General features: G+C 37.0%; 1 protein-coding gene across 4 annotated transcripts in view; it reads left to right on the forward strand.

Moving 5' to 3' along the window:
• kalrna (kalirin RhoGEF kinase a) overlaps nucleotides 1-22,336 on the forward strand; it is a 252,578-nt gene that overhangs the window by 113,731 nt on the left and 116,511 nt on the right. For all 4 annotated transcript variants that reach the window (XM_051905418.1, XM_051905419.1, XM_051905420.1 and 1 more), the window contains 5 exons: nucleotides 94-216; nucleotides 4,223-4,414; nucleotides 4,538-4,669; nucleotides 6,359-6,589; nucleotides 14,258-14,380. In XM_051905418.1, the coding sequence (XP_051761378.1) occupies nucleotides 94-216; nucleotides 4,223-4,414; nucleotides 4,538-4,669; nucleotides 6,359-6,589; nucleotides 14,258-14,380 (801 nt within the window). The remainder of the gene's footprint in view (nucleotides 1-93; nucleotides 217-4,222; nucleotides 4,415-4,537; nucleotides 4,670-6,358; nucleotides 6,590-14,257; nucleotides 14,381-22,336) is intronic.

The following is a 22,336-nucleotide window of genomic DNA, read 5'->3' on the forward strand; positions in this document are numbered from 1 at the left end:
ATTTAATAAACCCCAACCATAGTGATGTGTAAACTTCATGAAGTAATGGTTCAGGATTATATGTAATGACTTTCTGTTCTCATCTCTCTGTAGATGTTTGACTGGATCAGTCACAATAAGGAATTGTTTCTTCAGAGCCACACAGAGATCGGTGTGAGCTACCAGCACGCTGTGGAACTACAGACTCAACACAACCACTTCGCCATGAACTCCATGGTACGTCATTCTGAAGTGATGTTTGTTCTAGTTTTGTATGATTTGCCGATTTTTGTATTTTTTTTTTACGAAAATGTACAATTTATAGGTAAAACGTCACCTTGAAAGTCCATCCCTAAACCCACCCCTAAACACAACCCTATACAAATTCATTCCAAATCATAGAATACAGTACTTAAGAACAGTCAAGAGAGTGTATTAAAGGGATAATTCACTTAGAAAATAAAATTCTGTCATCATGTTCATCTTTGGACCATTAAAATATTTTCTCGTCATTTTTGTCCATCAATTAAAAGTGCACAAAACCAAAATTTTCAAGCTTCAAAAAGTTCATAAAGACATTGTAAAAGTAATCCATATGAATCAAGCAGTTTATTTCAAGTCTTTTTTAAGATACATGATCACTTTATAAACAGCAGCTCAAAAATGCTTGATTGACGTATGAGAAACAATGAGGTTTTCAGCCCAGTCTCATTAGAAAAACGTACCTGTGGGAACATTTTTGCAAAACGAAAATACGTAGTGCCATGTACGTTTCGTGACAGTTTCAATGTGAAATGTCCACTGAGTGGCGCTAAAAACATGTTTGGTTTTTTTCCGAAACAGATGAACGTGAATATGGTACGTTTTTATAACGTTGGTTTTATACGTATCACCGCAGTTCTGATTTGAAATGTCCGGTGAGTGGCGCTAATGCTCCATTACATTTAAAAATAACGTACCACAAACACTACACCTAAACCTACCCGATAGTGTTAACAAAAGCAAATGTGACATAAAAAGCTTTCGTAATAATGCCATTTTAGCTTGTTTTTGATCTCTCATCTTTGAGCTCCTTTACCATGACTCGACTTTCACGGGATTCGTACCCAAGCCTTCCGCATCCTAAGTACAACTCCATCCCAGCTACTGAGCTACTTGTTATGTCAGAAAAGTGAAACATATGGAGCTGGTTAAGCGATGCAAAGTCCAAAATGTATTTGTTTACAGATCGTGCACTTTGGTAAAAGCATTTTGAGATCATAACATAATATTGTGCAAGGAGATGAGAAAAACAAGTCTTTATTAATCCATAATCTAACCCTGTAATCATAGCTGTGTATAAAAACGATTTAAAGTGCTTGCTGTTTTACTGCCTCTAGTGTTCATTTCTGTTGGAAACTGCAGTGAAATGTACGTATAGGTACAATTTTGTGACTTGCAAAAATGTTCCCACAAGTACGTCTTTCCATGAGACCAGGTTGGAGGTTTTTCTTGTGTGTCAAACAAGCTTGGTTGAGCTTCTGTTTAACATATTTGATGTGCTCTGTTTTAAGTCATGTAGAAAATATTGTACTTTCTCAATGAATGCACATGAATGTTACCTCAAAGTCATAAATACAAGTGGGAAACTCTAAATTTTCTAAGGGTGTGTCAGTGAGAAAACATTTCGGATGCAATGGATGCAGCATCTGTATTAACGCTTTCCCCACCATTTATGACAAACCGCTTCCCCACGATCGTCGAGTTTTTCCAGCAATCCTTGTTTTCACTGTTGTATAGTAGGGGGCGCTGTTACGAACCTTCTGAAATAGTAAGGAATCTCCAGATTCAAAAACAAGCAAAGAAAAAGGTCTGCGTTAACCAGATGGAGCAGATAGAAGTTGTTTAAGCACAAATAAGCTGACGTGATCACCAAACATTCAACAGCATATAAATCAAAACTGTCTAATATTACAGAGAAAAATGTTGAAACCCACAAAGTGGTATACATCTGCAATCTGTGTACATCTACATCTGCGCTTTGATCATTGTTTTGAATCCGATCTGGACAAAGTCTTTGACAAAAAAGATTTTCTCAGCTTTTTGTTTGAAATGTTTTTTGTTTTTTTTGGTTTTTTTAAATTTGATATTTGATATACATGAGTGAATGAAGCTAGAATAAAACGTTTCTAGGGGCCATGAAAGTTTTGTGAATATGATCATAAATGCTGGCGCTGGCTAGCAATTTAAAAATAAAATGCTGGTGGTGAAAGAGTTAATGGTAAATTTGTGTGCACACAAATGGATGGACAAAAATGATTAGAGAATATTAAAAATATCCTTATTTGAGTTCTGAAGTTGAACAAAAACTTTATGGCTTTGGTGATGACATAGTTAACTAGATCAACCAGTTTCCCACTGGCAGGGTCGTCTTCCACTCTTTATGCAGCTAATGTAGCCTGATAATGTAGGTTCTTCGATACACACGGTAGGCATGTCCTGAAGCTCATTCTTCAGATCGCTGTCTCTATAATTCCTGCAGTCTGCTCAGCTAGCCAGAATTCCTCCTACCACTTTAATCAACCTCCCAATCATCTGATCTCAGAGACACAAACACACTCACACTGTTCATTTATCCTTCTCTTCTTTGTCCCAGCATGAATGTTGCCTTATGCCTCATTAGGCTTTGGTTTTAATATGAGTCCATTTGTGTTCATGGTGTCATTAGTCTGATCTGGTTAAGAGGCCTCGTTCCCCCTTCAGTCTCTTGGTAGTAACTGTGAGAAAGAGATGAAATATCTAGTTCAGTCATAAAGCTGTAGTTGCCACAGGCTGATAGGTCTTTTACATGCAATCTGCTAGCAATCACATCCTTTACTACATGGTACAAAACTGGCCTCTGCTAAATCTGCAGCCAATAAGGTCTCTTGCTTAACATTTAAATAGTATGGTTCAGTGTTCGCTGTAAGCAGGTCCTGCAATAGAGTTCCTCTGAAACCCTCCACCTCCCCCAGCTCCACCTGTCTAGATAGATCTAGACCAAATACGTTTGTCATATGCTAAAACTATTCAGAGAATTATCATGATTTAAATACATTTATAAAATGGATAGTTCAGACTGGGTGAGCAGCACTTGTAGACCACATATTTTACTGTATATTAATGCAGCAAACTGCTAATGCTCAACATCTGTACAGAGTTGTACAGTTTGTACAGCTGTACAGTTCAACTAGTGAGTTATATTATTTGATGGATTGTTTATTCCAATTATTACCATTAATACACTGAATGAAGTAATAAACTAAACGTACTTGTGCCCCAAATCAGTGGTAAAATCACTGTAGCGCACAACCACCAGTGATTTATCCCTTGTGAGAAAGAAGTGTGATTAATTGTACTTAATATACATTTGTATGGTACTTCAAATCTTATGTTTAAAAAAAAAAACTACTTGCAGATAATATAATATTAATTAAATAAAAGGCCGCTTAATTGTACTTAAAGTCACTTTCTTGACTTTCTTAACACTATTGATTTTCTTGACTTTCATAAATAGTGCACTTTGTAATAATGCCATAGTACATTTTAAATAATTTTTTAAATATTGTTTTAATAGTCTTTTGTCATGTTTTAAAGAAGTACTCTTATTTTGATGTTTACTAACATGCTAAAGCACATGTAAAGTGCTTATAATTTTAACTTTAGCATGTTATTTGATATTACATTTAAAGTTAATATATTTTAAATGTACTAACATTTTAACTTTATCATTACAAATGTGAAAATTTAAAAACATAACATACAAGTTTCAATAGAAATGACAGTAAAGTATATTTTAGTTTACCATAAATGCTTATCAGTATATTCAGCAGTACACTTTAACCATATTTTAAATCTGAAATTATGAAATTACATATGTATATGCATTAAGTCCTGCTTAACTGGGTCAACTAATTACATTTTATAAAAAAAAACCTTTTAACTATAATGCATTTCCGTTTAATCGCAATTAACATGCAATATTTTACGAAAACATTACATTCAATTTGCTACTTAAGTATACAATTTTAAAATATATTATTTCCGTAATAAGTAGCCTACTGCTTCTAAAAGAATGTTAAAGAGTATTCCTTTTTCACAAGGGATTGCTTGACTTGAACACCCTGAACTAATTTCTCACTAGTTTATATAACATCTTACTCTCAGGCCATGTTTGTTTATAGCTCCCTCCTTCACAAGTTGCAATGATTTCTGATCTCACCAGAATGCATATGTGAACATAAACCGCATCATGTCAGTGGCGTCACGGCTGTCGGAGGCAGGTCACTATGCGTCTCAGCAGATAAAACAGATCAGCACTCAGCTCGATCAGGAGTGGAAGAGCTTCGCCGCTGCTCTCGATGAACGCAGCACCATCCTTGCCATGTCTGCTGTCTTCCATCAGAAATCTGAGCAGGTACCAAGTCTTATTTACTTCATCTGTAGCTCTCAGAACATGTCAAAGCTTTTATAAATATAATAAATAATTTTAAATAATGATGGCAGTGGTGTAATAGTTGGTCTATGTTTCTCTGTGCAGTTTCTGTCTGGTGTGGAAGCCTGGTGTAAGATGTGCAGTGAGGGTGGGTTGCCATCAGAGATGCAAGATCTGGAATTGGCCATTCATCACCATCAGACGCTCTATGAACAGGTCACACAAGCTTATACAGAGGTGAGAACTCACAATACAATCCCCCTTATTTCAATCTACACCGAATTTAGATGCACCTCTTAGCATTTGATTTTCTTTCATAACATAAATGACAAAAAATGACACACCAAAATTTTGAATGACAACTGGGATTGATTGATTGATTGATTGATTGATAAAATGAGATGTTTTTAAACATAATATTTGAAAAGCATTTATTCTTGAGTTATGACTGCTTAAAATACGAATGATAATCATGTTTTAAAAACTTCAAAAAAATACATTTATTTTGGAAAATGTTTTTTTATTACAACTATGCAGTTTTGTGAACTGGTATGTTTCGTCAGGCCACGAAGAAACTGAGCTGAGTATCATCAGCATAACAGTGAACAGTAACACCACGTTTCCTAATGATATCTGCCAAGAGTAGCATGTACAGGGTGAAAAGCAACGGTCCTAGTACTGAGCCTTGCGGTACTCCATACTGAACTTCATTTACCTCTCCATTTACTGCTACAAATTGATGACAGTTAAATAAGTTCAGATTGAACCATGCCAATGTGATTCCACTAATGCCAATGTAATTTTCGAACCTATTCAAAAGAATGTTGGGGTTCGATAGCATCAAATGCTGTGTTAAGGTCCAGTAACAATATGGACTAATAGAGAGATGCAACCACAATTGGATGATAAGAGAAAGTCATTTGTAACTCTGATGAGAGCAGTCTCAGTACTGAATCCTGACTGGAAATCCTTGCAGATACCATTTCTCTCTAAGAAGGAACATACACTGTAGCTGTGAAGATACTGCCTTTTTTATTATTTTTTTGACAGAAAAGGGAGATTCGAGATCAGTTTGTAGTTGACTAATGCTCTAGAATCAAGTTGTGGTTTTTAACCAAGTTAACTTTACCAGGTTATGATTGTGCTGGCACAATCATCGATGGATACCATTGCTTTTTATATTGCTTTTTTTCTCACCAATCACTCAGGTGTGGGTCATGTTCAAAACTGTCCATTGAGGATGGTATGTCTCTGTGCTTATGCTACATAATCAACCTACAGCTGTACTAATGTTGTTTGAACTAGAATAAATTAGTGAACCGGCCCTAATTAATCTGAAGACACAACAGGAAAACAATGCCACAATGTTATTGTACTACTTTAGTTCACAGACCTCCACCCTGATACTCAGACTGAAAATGTATCCTTGTGTTTCCAAGCCCTCCACACGTTTACCCTATGACTCTGATTAAAGATCTGACATTAGAGAATGTGCTCTGTTGTAGATCTTGTTTAAAACATGGAAACATTTATTGTCACATTGTCATATTGACCTCAGTACACAATACAACACAAAGGTTAGTTTCACACAATCAAATATACTCTAGGTCTCAACTGGAGGTTCTTTGTTTCTATCACAGTTTCTATCTTCTTTAGATCATATGAACAATGCCTGATGAGTTACATGCTTATAAGTAATATTAAGGGTTAGTTGTTTGTTCTTCGATGATTAGAAAGTTCATATATATTAATAAGAGAAAAAAAAAAAAAAATATATATATATATATATATATATATATATGTATACATTTTGTCACCATATAAATCTCTTTGTAATGCTGAATGAAAGTTTCTTTGCAAAAAAAAAAAAAAAAAACATAATTAATTAAATGAAATTAATCTTACTGACCACATCTCTCTCTGCAGGTGAGTCAGGATGGTAAGGCTTTGCTTGACGTTCTTCAGCGGCCGTTGAGTCCTGGTAACTCAGAGTCTCTGACTGCAACAGCTAACTACTCTAAAGCCGTGCACTGTATTCTGGACGTGGTCCATGAGGTCCTGCATCACCAGAGACGTCTGGAGAGCATCTGGCAGCACCGTAAAGTTCGTCTGCATCAGAGACTGCAGCTCTGTGTCTTCCAGCAGGACGTCCAACAGGTAGATAAATGATCACATATGTCTACACTCTCTCACTGACAGAATGGCCATGTTCCTAACAAGTTTCATACTCAGACAGCAGTTTTGTAATGTAATATACAGTAAACACCAAGCTATTTGAATATAAAAATCACTAAGTACCATGATATTTATCAAAGTATCATGGATCTATCACTTTACCATGGTACTTTGTTTGTACAGGTAACCAGGCATCAAATGAAATAAAAAGTTTTCTTTCTTTTTTTTTTTCTTTTCTTAGATGTGCTTTAATACATCCATAATTTTGAAGTGCAGAATGTTGAAAGAGGAAATTTCAACAGTTCACCATAAATTCAGTGTTGTACAGTTATATACATAGCATGTTTTTTCTTTGAGTATTTTTTTAGTGTTGGATATGTGCCCAGAGGAGCAGTTAATATCTCTCCATTAGCCTCTTTGAGCGGGTCTGTGGCAGCTCTGGGCCTGGATTCAGATCAGGGTTTATCAGGCCAGGGTCAGCCCTGCAAAACAGCCAACAGACCCGGCCAAATCAAGATCTGAACCAGAACCAAAGAGCTGAAGAGCTACAAGGCCAAATCGAGTCCAAACGGGGGCTGGATTCAGGCCAGCCACAGGCCAAACACAGGGCAGAGAACAATAAAACACATTAACGTCAACAATACAATTGACATTACTCAACTCCTGTATCAGTTTCAGTGATGATGAGCACCATATTGGTTGCTTTTAATCCTCTCTATTTTCTCCTCTGAACTTCCTGACTCCAAAGTGATAAACTTTGTCTATTTAGTGTACTTCAAATCTTGAAAGTATGTTTTTTAAAAATTGTACTTGCGGATAATGAAATATTATTAAAATAAAAAGCTACTTAAGTGAATAGTACACTTTCATGACTGTTTCTTAACACGCTTTTTAAAAGTGCCCTTTGTAACAATGTCAAATTAAACATTTTACTTTAAAGTACATTTTAAATTATTATGTTTTAATAATCTGTTTTTTGTGCTTTAAATAAGTACACTTATTTTGATGTGTTGACTTTCATACTAAAGCACATGGAACATACTTGAATATAAATTTAACTGTAATGTGTTATTCAATATTACATTTAAAGCTCATATTTCAAGTGTCCTAAATTGCAACTTCATCATTACAAATGTGTAATTACTATTATTATTATTATTATTATTAAATGCTAAACTTTTTCACAAGGGAATTTAGCATTGCCCCGAGTGATTTATTGCCTTTAAGAAACAGTTACTGTACAATAATAATAATATTATAAATATTTCAAATATTTCTTTTGAACATTATTTTAGAAAATTCATGAAGTGATCAGGGTGATTGGAAATCAGGTTAATAGTCTTTATGGTATCTGTGATATACACAGTAGTTGTTGAATAGGTGTTTTACCTCATAGCTGTTTCTCTATTGTGTATTTTGTGTGTTGACTGATTGGCCAATATATCAACTGGAACACTGTATTGAACAATCAGCATCTAGGACCACAACTATCAGTTTTATTAAATGCTTTTTATTCAGTAGTTCTTTATACAACCCAATTTATTAATGATGTAGATAACCCAGAAACTGATGGAGATATTCAAGAAAGGAATGTGATGTTTATGGCCCTGTACTGATCTTAAGAATCTGCAATGAAACATCAAGAATTTTTCATATAACCGTAGATGTAATATTCATGTTTGCTTGTGCACATTTAGGTGCAGTTGGTAAGGTTTATATCTAACTGTTTGTAATTCAGGTGATGGAATATGAATATGCTTTGTAGATTTATCAAGAAAATAATTTAATTTACCTCTTGCACTAGATGAGTGTTTAGAGTTGATCTGACCTGCTGATTGGTTAAAGGATCACTCACAGATTTTCCGATATGCGTGAAAGTCAGTCTCTGATTGATGGAGTTAGATTTCACCCTCCAAACACTGATCAGGTGGATGCAATAGAACATGCTAAACTCTTTAAGCACAAACATACGGCTCTGATAAACTTGGATCATTGATTTGAATGAGATATCAACATACTGAATGTTTTCTGGGAGACAGATTGTTATTATTCCCCATATTTGGTGATGTTAGTTTGCCTCACCCTGAAATGTTTGCAATTCTTGAGTAATGGAGGGTGAGATGTGGCCAAATGTCTTCAAGTGTGTAGTTAAATACAGGTAATGAGTAGGTTGAGTTATTTAGAGTAAATGAACAGACCTCCCACATTCATCCACATACATGTCATATTTGTATCTGAAAATGTCCTTTTTGGAGCTTGACAGCACATTTGCCAATTCACTGTCAAGATTCTGTTAAAAGGGGCATAACACACACAGTTTCTGCCAGTCTCATGTTGAATAACTATAGAGTGGTATTGAATCCTTCATATCTCCAAAGAATCTTTAGTTTTATCAGATTTATAAAAGACAGATAACAGAAAAAAAGAAAAAAGACAGATACAGCTGTACCGCTTCTTTCCGAAAACAGTCAAGCTCCTGGAGGTGTGCCGTGGGCAGAGCTAAAGAGTCACGACACACACAATACATCATCGCATTATCCCTGGATGACTTTTGATTCACTATACATTCGTGTTGTTTACATTATATGCATTTGCATGCCGATTGCATGCCAACAAAACAGACATTTGATGCAGTTTTACTTGCCGCCTGCAGTTCCGACTCATGACCGGGATCTTTTATCGCTGGGACCGCTCCATCTTTCAGTTTCAAATGATCTGCAAATCCAGCGTCGAACTGGGCCTTGTTTATAAAACATTCATCACCAAAATGCCGGGAACAAACAAACAAACACACTTGCCCAACTCCGTTGCTGCCCCGGAAAATCAAACTGCATCCACTGTTCCCTTAATGCTGGGTTCTCTGAGAAGCTGAACAAGGTTATCTTTCCCTCACAACCAAAAACACTCTTTTGGTGACATTGTTGATGTCGTGGTCTAAAAACAAAATGACAAATCTTTCTCGTGCAAGTCATGTGCAGTACTGCCGACGACGTCCATAAACCGAACAAATCCAGCGTTGATGAGTGTGCTCTTGCTCTCGCTCTGGTTTATGTGCGCACCAGGAGAAGTGCCCATACAATGAATTCCACCTTTTATGATGTTATACAAACTTTCTGAAACTTATACGAACCCTGAAGGAGTGTATTTGGCACAGAAATACTCCAACTCGTTTTTTGAAACTTTGACCATGTTTCGCATGAGAATCCAGTGTAAATAAGTTAGAATGCATAAAATAGCATTAGACATGCCCTTTAAAAAATCTCTTTTATTCCACATAAGAAGAATGCTCATTTATAGGTGAGGTATTTATTTAAAAACACTCTTGTGCCTGTCTACATTCAACACACTGTTCCCTAGAGTTCTTTATATGATCTGTGCCTCAGTCTGTGGCAGTCAGACACCTTTTTGATAAAATCAGAGTGGTTCTGCATTGCTATCTTTGCTTTTTTTTTTCTGGGCTTAGTGGTGAATAGGTTGTGGTCTCCAGTGAGTCATGGGGTTATCAGCAGAGTACACAAGTGGTCTTAACTCGGTCACCTGGGAAACCATGATAACTAGAGTAAACGAGGGTTGTGAGTCATGTTGGGGGGAGACTGGGGGAGGTGTGAGAGACAGCCTTCTTTATACCCATGAGATTTCCATTCCATGCAGTTAGAGATTTGTACCAGTCAGACATTAAACATCTAAGAGTCTCTTTCTTACAGAAATATTTCAGATTTATTGTGTCTGTCTGGTAAAGGTAAAAATGTTTCCTTGACATTTATTTTAGACCAATGTGTAAGACACATTTCTTTGTAAAATGTCATCATTTACAACATTCAGTTGCAATTATTCGGGAGACCCCAAGAATAATTGATGTGGCATTTGTGTCCAATCAGTCGATCAATCATTTGTTTGTTTGTTTGGCTTGCTGGCTGGTTGGTTGGCTAAAAATTTTAAGGTGGTGTAACTATCCTAAATTCTTTTGTAAAAAGACTTTCTACAAGGCTAAAATTGTAAATATATGTTCTCATTTGTTGTGATCATCTTTTTTTATTTCTTAATTTTATTTTATGGCACGACATAATGATTGCATTGTCACAATGTTTGAAAAATATAACCTAGCTCAAACGCTGTAGCTCAAACTAGAGCATGGCGCTATAGAGCATGGCGCCAGCAATGTCACAGAAAACGGAAGGCTTAAATACACAGAGGGAATGATGAACAGAACAATAAACAGGTGTGTAACTAATTAGAAACCATGACCAATAATGATGAACACAGGTAAAACAGTGACAAAGAAAACCATGACTAGAAATTAAACAGAACAAGGTTGATGAAAATTAACAAGGCATGACTGTGACATTACATCAACCCCGTCCCCGGAAAGCATGTCCTTGTGCTGCAAACATGAGTCCAAACTGAGGAGGGAGAGATGGGGCTCTGAATGAGGATGAGGAGCAGGGAGTGGGAGACACCAATGACAAGATGACCAGAGAGGAGTCAATGGTGGAAAGAACCAGGGAGGAGATGATGGGTGGAGCCAGAGCAGAGACAAGAGGAGCAAGAGAATGATCCAGAGCCGAATCCTGATGAAGGCCCACAGTGGAACCAATGGAGGGAGGAGCCATGGTGGAGCCTTGGTGGAGAGGCCAGGCGGAACCAAGGAGACAATCGACTGAGATTGAGCTGGTGGAGATGAAGACCCAGGCAGATCCAAAGAGTCGAAGACCCAGGGCGACGCCGCTGATTTGGAGGGCCACGGCGGAGCCACAGGTGAGTGTGACCGAGGTGGAAATGTGGGCTTGGCAGACCAGTGCGGAGATGGTGGGAGTAAGGACAATGGTGAAACCGGAGGGAAAGAGGAGGCCGGCAGAGCCAGAGGGGTGGAGGCTTGAGTTGCCTCTGAAGTCAATGATGGACCAGGGTGAAGCCAAAGGGACGAGGGAGTCCAGTGGAGCCTGAGGGATGAGAGATCATGGTGGAGCCAAGGAAGCATTGAGCAAAGGTGGAGCCGATGGGTCAAAGTGAGGTGGAGGGATCCATAGGCCAAGGTGACTGGGAACTCTCTGAATGGAACCACTCTAGGAGCCGAAGGACTGAAGAGAGACAGTGGAGGTACTGTTTGGCTTTGGCAGAAGAGGAGGGAGCCTGGATGGGACCATCCGCGACAAAGGAGGCTTGGAGTTGGGCAGAGGCAATGATGATGAAGGAGACTTGGTGCTGGACGAAGAAGACTTGTTGCTGGACAACGAAGACTTGATGCTGGGATGAACCAGCGTAGAGACAAACACAACTTGAGACTGGGCTTAACCAACGATGACGAAGATGACTTGGAACTAGGTTTTTTCAGCGATGACTGGGATGATTTGGAACTGGGCTTAACCATCAGAGATGAAGATGACTTGGAACTGGATGAGACCAGCGGAGACTATAGACCAGCAAACTACTCTTTATCCAGCTCACCCAACAGAAATGCAAAATATGAAACTAAAATAGCCTATGGCGATCACTCTGGCTGGATTTGAGATGGCCTCGAGATGCTCTGGCTGTTCCACTGCAGATATGGCTGATGGCCGGCTGGGCTGTGAGTCCAGAGTGGGGCTGGCAGCGTCCTCAGCAGTGAGGCAGACGGTAAAAAAGTGAATCACACTGTACCAGCACCCACTCCACATACTCGGCAAAGCTAGCTACAGGCAGGGGTGCCTTTGACCACTCGTCAAGGCTGGTGTTATAGAATACACGTAGCAGATGGTCGGAATAATGGGTAAGGCACGCCATATCTAGGAAGTACCTTGTGTGCTCCAGCCGGAGGAACTGAACTGCGGGAATATCCATAGATATTTTGCTGTTTATATCTTGTCTTGGTTCTGCATTCTGTCATTCTGTCAGCTGTAATCCAACAGAAAAGAGAGATGTGTGAATAATGATAATATTTATTAAACAGAGAGAGTGAGAACACTACACACCTCACATTTTAACATTAAACGTTAATGTGGAAACCAGAAGTGAGAACACTGAAGGCTTAAATACACAGAGGGAATGATCAACAGAACAAGAAACAGGTGTTTAACTAATAAGAAACTATGACAACTAATGATGAACTAGAACACAGGTAAAACATTGACAAAGGAAACCATGACTAGAAATTAAACAGAAGACAATGAAACATGACTGTGACAAGCGACGCCAAGGTCATGGGTTTAATTCCTGGGGAATGCATGAACTAATAATATGTAGACCTTGAATTCAATGAAAGTGTCTGCCAAATGAATAATTGTTAAATCAAAATAAATCATTTAAGTACCTTTTTAAGAAGGCACTTAAATGAATATGAAGATTACACTTGGCATTTTAAAACAAATTTTTTCCAAAGATTTTTCATTTTCATCATCTTGGACATCCTTATTTGTCACCGACCCCTAAAGCAGTAGAAATTACAATAGCAGTTCTGACTGTTTACGAAACACTCAGTCTGCTCAGTTTATTATGTCTTTTCCTTGATTATTTCTTGTACTTGATTATTATCATAAGTTTGATTTGCTGAGGTTCTTTATGTAAACAGTCATTACAAAGCATAATCAATAGTTATGAACACACACAGCACAGATTTTTGGAGTCAAACACAATGACTGATAATCAAACACAAATGCCTGATTGCTATTGAATTATGAGTTGATTTATTTGGCCAAACAGGTGTTTGGATTGAGTGGATGTAACTTGTGCCATCTGTGAACTCCAGATTGTGAGCAGCCGTATCTTCTGATGGACTCATCACGCAGGGCTATATTTATCTCATCAGCCTCTGTTAATGTGCGTGTGAAAGAAGGAAGCTGTTTTTAGAACATACAGTGGATGCTTTAATCAATGTAGCAGAAACAAAAACTCACTGACGCAATTGTTTGAATGTTGATTATCATTGTATCACTTACAAACACGCAAATGTAGCAGAAGGACCACAGTTACCACGACTGTAACCAGAAAAAGGTGGTCAGATGCTTGGTGTTTGTTTCTAAAATAAAATCAATCAAACTACAGATATGTATTGGTTCAGTAGTTAACTAACTCTATGAGAACAAACATATCTGATGTTGTGCAGCTAAATATACACCTACAGGAAAGAAAAATCACATATGAGATTCATTTAATGTTTTTCCCTATACAGCAATGAGAACAAATGGAGACTTTTACTCAGGTCTCAAGCTTCTCTGATTTTTCTCTGGGGAAAATACCCCACTAATCTTTTGTCTCCTCTAGATTTCAGGAGAAATCTGTTTCTATAAAGTAAAGTGTATGTTTTTAGATGCTATATCTGGTCACCTTTTTAATTATAAAAGAGCAACCTCTGAACATTGCGGTTTTTTTTTTTTGCAACACAGTGTCCTTAGGGATGATGAAAAAGTCGTTGAATCACTATTGGAAAGAAAACCGATGCTGATTGATCACTCTCCCTTCATTTGCCCATGAGAGTATGCGAGCAGTCACAGGCACTGAGTATTAGCCTGTGTGTGCATGTGGATGTGTGTGTTCTCCAAAATAACTGGCTCTCTATATGTCACATCAATTGAATGGACTAGTGAAAACAGAAGCTCACTTGATAGACTCTCTTTCAGCTCTGTATTGTGATGTTTTGTCCCTGCACTGAATGGATTGTTTGTTTGTGTGTTGCAGGTGATTGACTGGATAGAGAATCATGGAGAGGCTTTCCTCAGTAAACACACAGGTGTGGGCAAATCCCTGCACAGAGCCAGAGCCCTCCAGAAACGCCACGATGACTTTGAGGAGGTGGCACAGGTGAGACGACAGCTGCATCCAGTGAGATTCATCCAAAACAGATCAAGTCAAGGCATTCATCCACAGCCAATCGGACTAATCCACATCAATCTTATTTAAACCACTTATTTTCAGATTGAATCATTCATTTATATCCATCCAAAAACAGCTAATTAAATGGTTTCTCAAACAGTGAGCACATTTACATGCATACTAATACGCTGATAACTCACAAAAATCAGCTTATTGAAATAAGCAGTTGTCCGGGTTTACATGCAAACCAATAACCTGACAACACAAGTAAACCAAGTTTTCAAGACTTTATAAATGAATTAGTTTATATCCCGGTAGTGACGTCAAAACATAATCATTTACATATCTGACTCCAGGTATTTCATTTGTCATGTCGGTTGTGATGTTAATAAAGCATTAAACTCAAAGAAGATTATTGCAACTAGTGTCAGTGGGAAACTTATGGCCATATATTATCCTATCATGCAGTTACAGATGCAACATTTTAACTATACCATTTCTTCTTCTGCTGCACAAGATGAGAGCACTTTTATAATTTTTTGGGTCAAGAAAGAGTCTGTGATATATTTCCTCCTACCTTGCTGCAAAACCCTCGCTCTGTCTGGATGCGCTTAAATCCGCAGTAAGGACGCATTCCTGTCACATAACACACAAGCGCACTTCAATAAGCAGACAGAAAGCAGGTTAATGTGTTTATGCGTTAACGGGTTAACGTGCATATAAACGCACTCAATGTGTGCATTATCAGGTCTTAGTGCGTAGCAGCACATCCAATAAACAATGCGTTTTGGCTGTTCATTTACACAACAACTGCGCTTTGATTGCCAGAAAACGCAAGCTTTTGAAAACGGGTTTTAAAGTGCAAGTTTTTGAAAACGGTCTCCGTGTAAACAAAAATGGAATCTGTGGAAACGATGACATCACGCACATGCGTATTACATGTTCAGTCTATAGTGTTTCATCGCCATCTAATGGCCTGGCAGCAGAATACAGCGTTTTTAGTCGTTTTCATGGATCCGTGTGAATGGGGATCGTTTTGACAATGGTGTCGTCTGTATGCAGAAAACTCAAAGGAAAAACTTTTTCTCTTTTTTAAGCATATTGTTGTCATGTAAATGTACCCTGAATTGTGGGTTTTCATGTTCCAGTGTAATGCAACAGAAATACTACCCTTGCACCGCCAGACACCGTCGACACTGCAGCTTATTCTAGCCCAGTCGTTCCCCAACTGCGGTACTGCATAACAAAATGCTTATTAAACGTTCATTTAATTTTACCCCACCTTAAAATAACATTAAAAGTGATCGTTCTCGGAAATGTACTTTTGTAAAAGTGGGGGTTTCCGAACAAATATAGACACAGACTGTGCATAGAGATTGATTTAAGACACAGATTCTCTTCGAGGCAGAAACATACCCTGTGTGAGTTCTTGTTTTTAATGTTGATAATATATTATATGAGCAAGAAAGCAATTTTTCACAAATATCCACACGATTGCAAATGTGACATTGATTTTATACAACAGTTCAACAAACAAAAGTGTAATATTAAGTGACGTACATTGTAAACACAGTATTGTCAATATTGTTGAAAAATGAAAAATAGTTCCAACAAAAGCCACAGCAGAACTGTTGTGCGCATCCAAGCAACACACAGCACTGTTTGACTAATACTAGCACTTGCTTTGTGAATGAATGAATCAATCAATCAATCAATCAATCAATCAATCAGTCAATCAATCAATCAATCAATCACTCGTTACCTTACTCATTAAAGGGTTAGTGTACTAGTTAGTTAACTAGTTCAGAAGGCATGTTTATAAAAATACATAAAGATTTCACAGCAAAAAGACATGCGAAACATGAACTAAAGAGGGCCGTTTTTACAATTATACTAAAACGTATAAACTAGTTTATTTTATTTAGTTTATACTAAATAGTGTAAACTATCATTAAGATGAAAGAAGGCATGTGGTAGATTGTGTACAACAGGTTTTTCAGCAAAGTTGTGATTGTTAATAATTTAGAGGCCATAGAAATTTGCTTTAAAAAGTAGGCTTTAAAAGGTTAATTATCTCAAACAAAAACCTCTTTCTAAGATTAAGAGTCATGAACCTTGTAAACCCTGGATAATTGAGTGACAAGTCATTGTACTAACATGACTTTGTTTCCATGTGGCCTGATAAAAAAAAAAAAAAAAAAACGTCAAGAAGCTGCAATTTCAGATAGCTCTTGCTATTTTGTGTGAGCCTGAGACTGTAAAAATCGAATGTCACAATGTTTTTATGCTGAGCGCTGTTGACAGTCATGGCTTGTTAGAACAAAAACTCAGATTAACATGGAAGAAATGTGATTTATCGCTTATCATGGTGCGCCTAGTTTGGTCACAGTCTAACAATACAATTAGAATCAGACGCTGAAACATGTAGGACTGAGTCTTGTGTGTCCCACAAGCACACATCTGCAGCGACTTCCTGCCATGCAAATAAAAACGTTTCTATCAGGAGCATTTCCCATACTGCACAAATCTCAAACAAACCCCTCTAGCCACAAGGAGACAATCCTCTGGGTAATTACAGGAAGATTTTGTTGGTGTCTGACCCTTCAGAGACATTTTATCAAATGATGTAATAAAGATGTCAACATATGCAGTGGTGGCAGCGCAGCAAACACAAAAGCTTCAGGGCTAATGGAAATGTTTTCAGCCCACTGCAGCTCCATCAAATGAGCTTCACAGATGGTTTCCTTTAGTGTATGGGCAATGAGTTCAGATATTGTATGCTTTGACTATAAAGCAATTACCAAATGCCTCAGTGTTGTAATTCATCTTAAGTACTCATAAGTAGCAACTTGAGGTTTAAAAAATGAGGGTAGAAGTGTGAAAATACACAGTAGATTTGTGTTGTTGTTTCTACGTTGCACACAAGACAAAAGCCAAGTAAACATGATTGAATGCTGATTTTATTGGAAAACTGCCACATCGGATGTGCCTCGCTTATTTTGTGTTTTTGTAAAAAGAAAAGACTTAACTACTATACTGTATATGTTGATATTCTCCTTATTGATGGCTATTACAGCAATATATATGGAATGCAGGTACAATATATTAGGAGCATTCTTTTGTATATTTTTAGTCCACTTATAATATTAGTCAAGCTGTGTAGCACTAAAAACATAATTCAGTTTTTCATGACTGTTTTACACCTCTCGCTGACCCAAAAAAAATAAAAATTCTGTTTTTTGCTGCTGTAACATTAAGACTTCTGAAATCTGAATGTAAATAACTTCTGTTATGATTGGATAACCTTGGTAGGAACCTCTGTTGTGCAACATTTGGGTTCCCAAAGTCAAAATCCCATTAATATTCTACAGGGGTGACTGATTTTAGCCTTTCACGACAGACTTATGAGCTCTGACATAAAGTGGGATGTACAGTACTGTACACCACTGTTCAAAAGTTTAGGGGTCAGTAAGTTTTTTCAAGAAATTAATACTTTTATTCAGCAAGTATGCATTAAATTGATCAAAAGTTACGAATTTTAAAAATAACGAATTTTATAATGTTACAAAAGTTGTCTGTTTTAAATAAAAGTTGTTCTTTTGAACTGTCTATTCATCAAAGAATCCTGAAAAAAATGATCATGGTTTCGACAAATATATATCAAGCAGCACAACTGTTTTCAGCTGTGATAATAAGTGTTGGGGGTAATGCATTACAAATAACGTGAGTTACGTAATCAGATTACTTTTTTCAAGTAACGAGTGAAGTAACGCATTACTTTAAATATACAACAAAATATCTGAGTAACTTTTTCAAATAAATTATGGTTTTTACTTTTTAAATCAAGAGTGCAGAGGTGTTGTGTGTGAACATGATGGGTATTGTACAACTCGAATTCCGGAAATGTTGGGACGTTTTTTAAATTTGAATAAAATGAAAACTAAAAGACTTTCAAATCACATGAGCCAATATTTTATTCACAATAGAACAGATAACATAACAAATGTTTAAACGGAGAAATTTTACACTTTTATCCACTAAATGAGCTTATTTCAAATATAATGCCCACTACAGGTCTCAAAAAAGATGGCACGGGAGCAACAAATGGCTGAAAAAGCAAGACATTTTGAAAAGATTCAGCTGCGAGAACATCTAACAACTAATTAAGTTAATTGATATCAGGTCTGTAACATGATTAACTATAAAAGGGATGTCTTAGAGAGGCAGAGTCTCTCAGAAGTAAAGACGGGCAGAGCTGTGAAAGAGTGCGTAAAAAGATTGTGGAATATATTAAAAACAATGTTCCTCAACGTCAAATTGCAAAGGCTTTGCAAATCTCATCATCTACAGTGCATAACATCATCACCGAAGACCTTTATTGGATGCCCGTGGTCTTCGGGCCCTCAGACGACACTGCATCACTCATCGGCATGATTGTGTCAATGATATTACTAAATGGGCCCAGGAATACCTCCAGAAACTACTGTCAGTAAACACAATCCGCCGTGTCATCTGCAGATGCCAACTAAAGCTCTATCATGCAAAAAGGAAGCCATATGTGAACATGGTCCAGAAGCGCCATCGTGTCCTGTGGGCCAAGGCTCATTTAAAATGGACTGTTTCAAAGTGGAAAAGTGTTCTATGGTCAGACGAGTCCAAATTTGACAATCTTGTTGGAAATCACGGACGCTGTGTTCTCCGGGCTAAAGAGGAGGGAGACGCTCAGTTCAAAAGCCAGCATCTCTGATGGTATAGCGGTGCATTAGTGCATACGATATGGGCAGCTTGCATGTTTTGGTAGGCACTATGAATGCTGAAAGGTATATAAAGGTTTTAGAGCAACAAATGCTCCCCTTCAGACGACGTCTATTTCAGGGAAGGCCTTGAGTATTTCAGCAGGACAATGCAAAACCATATACTGCAGCTATTACAACAGCATGCCTTCGTCGTAGAAGAGTCCGGGTGCTGAATTGGCCTACCTGCAGTTCAGATCTTTCACCTATAGAGAAAAATATGACAAAGACAACCACAAACTCTTTAGCATCTGGAAACCTATATATCAGGCAAGAATGGGACCAAATTTCAACTCCAGAAACTCATAACCTCGATGCTCAGACGTCTTCACACTGTTTTGAAAAGAAGAGGAGATGCTACACCATGGTAAACATGCCCCCATCCTAACTATTTTGAGACCTTTAGCAGGCATCAAATTTGAAATGAGCTCATTTTGTGCATAAAATGTGCAAAATATTGGCTCTTGTGATTTGAAAGTCTTTTAGTTTTTATTTTATTCAAATTTAAAAAACGTCCCAACATTTCCGGAATTTGGGTTGTAGTTTTAGGCTAAATGTGAGCATGCATTTATTCATCTCACTTGGACAAAATGAAAAAAAACAGTGACATGCAAACTCAGAATATTATGCAAACCTGCAGCAATTAAATATGTTAAATAACACAAATGTACTTTATGTAATTAATCTCAATGTCTTTGCTGCTGACCTTGTATGATCCAATTAAACCATAATGACTTTAGATGAACATCACATTTGTGTTTAATTTATTATTTTATTGCTGAAGTAAGAGTGGTGAACTTTCTTCTTCTGTGTCATTTCACTTTTGTTGTGAAAAGGGCCTTTACATTTGCCAAAAACAGAGCTTTTGTTTTTTTGTTCTTATAAAACAAACAAGCAAGCCCAGCCCAGGTGAGAAAAAGTAACACAAAAGTAATGAAGAATAAGGCATTAATATGTGCTTCATAAGTAATAATAAACAGCCAATATCCTAGTAATATGCTGCATGCTAATAAGCAACTAGTTAATAGTGAGAATTGGATCCTAAACTAAAGTGTTACCTTTTTTTTTTTTTTTTTTTTTTTTTTTTTTGAGCCAGTAATCAACCCTTTCAGAACAACCTAGCAACCACCTAGCAACACCCTAGCAATCACTCACAATACCTCAGCAGCATGACAATGAGTATTGAAGTGGTAAGTGCCATTAACATTTTCCTCAGCTACTGAATGCTGTCATGTACAAAACAGACAAATTTGAATTAAATTCACATTTTTTGTCATCTTAAATAAGATCAAGTCTTGATAAAGATAAAGTGATGTTAAATACATTGTGCAGTAATCTGACAGCACACAGACGAGATAAAGATCACTGTACACTAAGCCCTGCCTCTCTCATCGACATAATTCCTCTGACATGAATAATCCATAATAGTCCGGATGACAGATCGTGAGTCTTGGTGTCATGAGAAGGGCCCGAGACGTTCTGACTCCGTCTAAATAAGCGTAAGGGATTTGTTTTGGCTCAGCCATTATTGGTAACCAGTGAGACATATGCAGCTTTTGTTATCCTGACATCTGCTTATCAGACATATGATATCCAAGAAGATGAAGAGATGAGACACAAACGCCTCTAGACACTTTAAGGCCACATTCTAATGGAGTGATGGATTCATGTGCTATTTGTCTTGTGTATGTACATGTATGCACGAGCAAATCAGGAATGCGGCATATATGATGGATTTTTTGTGCTGCTAACCCTAAACAAATCCCTAATGAACCTTATATCACTCAGTGTGTTAAAAACAGTCAGCTAGTTCTCATGCGTTCTACTGTAATAACGTTAGACAAGTTTATGTATTACTGTATGTACAGAAACAGAACAGGAAAAACAAAGATTCACTTCATCAATCAACTTATCTAATCAAACAAGTCACAGAAAGTAGATAATACTGTTATTACATGATTGTATGTACAGTAATGTTAACCAAAAATGCAGGGAATAGCTAAGATCCTGCTCTCAAAGTACATGTGATCATTTTCATTAGTGTCTTTGAATCTTTATTAAGTACAGTATTTGTTAGATTTGGAGTACGCAATCGATAAAAAGTTTAGCATATTTTGGAATAATTGGAATAATTAATCGATTTTTCTTCAATGTTTTTGAAAGCGGTCTGTTATGCTCACAAAGTCTGAATTTATTTGATCAAAAATATACAATAAAAACATTAATATTGTGAAATATTGTGAATAATATCTGGACCTTTCTGCAACTCAGAGTCATTCAGTGTGAAATATTTTTTGACTGGAAATTACACCTACAGCCAATGAGAGGGCAAGATACAGGACAAGGAAAAGTTCAGGGAGAGGAGTCATAGACCTGCAATAAAACGTCAATCAATGAAACTCCTTCATATTCTTCTTTTTTCTTTTTCGCTGCAAATCAGCGCACAGACAATTTAGATCACAAGTTTCTTGTATATGTAAAAAAAAATTTATTGGCCTGTAATTGGCCTCATTGCTAAAGCCACAGGCTCTATTTCAAATCTGAAGATGATAACTCTAAAAGTGTTTTTTTTTATTATTTTTTTTTTTATATATATATTTTTAACACCATGTCTGTGATTTTATTTAGAGGAAATTCTAAAATGGCAACTGATGTTTATGCACATCTTCTAAGCATTCATTCAGTCTGTTGTTTCTATTGTTTTGTGGTGCAAACTTGCCCATACATGTTGTCTCTCCTGCACACATTCACACCTCTCCGGTCGGGATACGGCTCTAATTATTATTTTTTCTTTATTATATTTACTGACGACTGTCTATTCACACAGTTTTAATCCCTAATTTCTTTAATTAAACTTCTCACTTCACTTTCTTTGACTTTGTATCAAATGGCCTTCTTAAAAAACAAACAAACAAACAAAAAAACATTCCATTGATCTTCATTTTTCAAAAGTAGTCTTTGGATTCGGGATGCCTTTGTCCATATAAGGGATTTCATGAATATCACAAGTTCTATGATTTTATGAGTCTCACATTTGTGGACTTTTTGCACGAGGGTTCTCTCCGGCTTCCGGTATGAATGAAACAGATATTACATGAGAGTGTTTAATGCTCCATAGTGCTCACATCATCACATTTTTGGTAAAAATTGA

This window comes from Ctenopharyngodon idella, chromosome 9, assembly GCF_019924925.1.
Source record: "Ctenopharyngodon idella isolate HZGC_01 chromosome 9, HZGC01, whole genome shotgun sequence".
Lineage (NCBI taxonomy): Eukaryota > Metazoa > Chordata > Actinopteri > Cypriniformes > Xenocyprididae > Ctenopharyngodon > Ctenopharyngodon idella.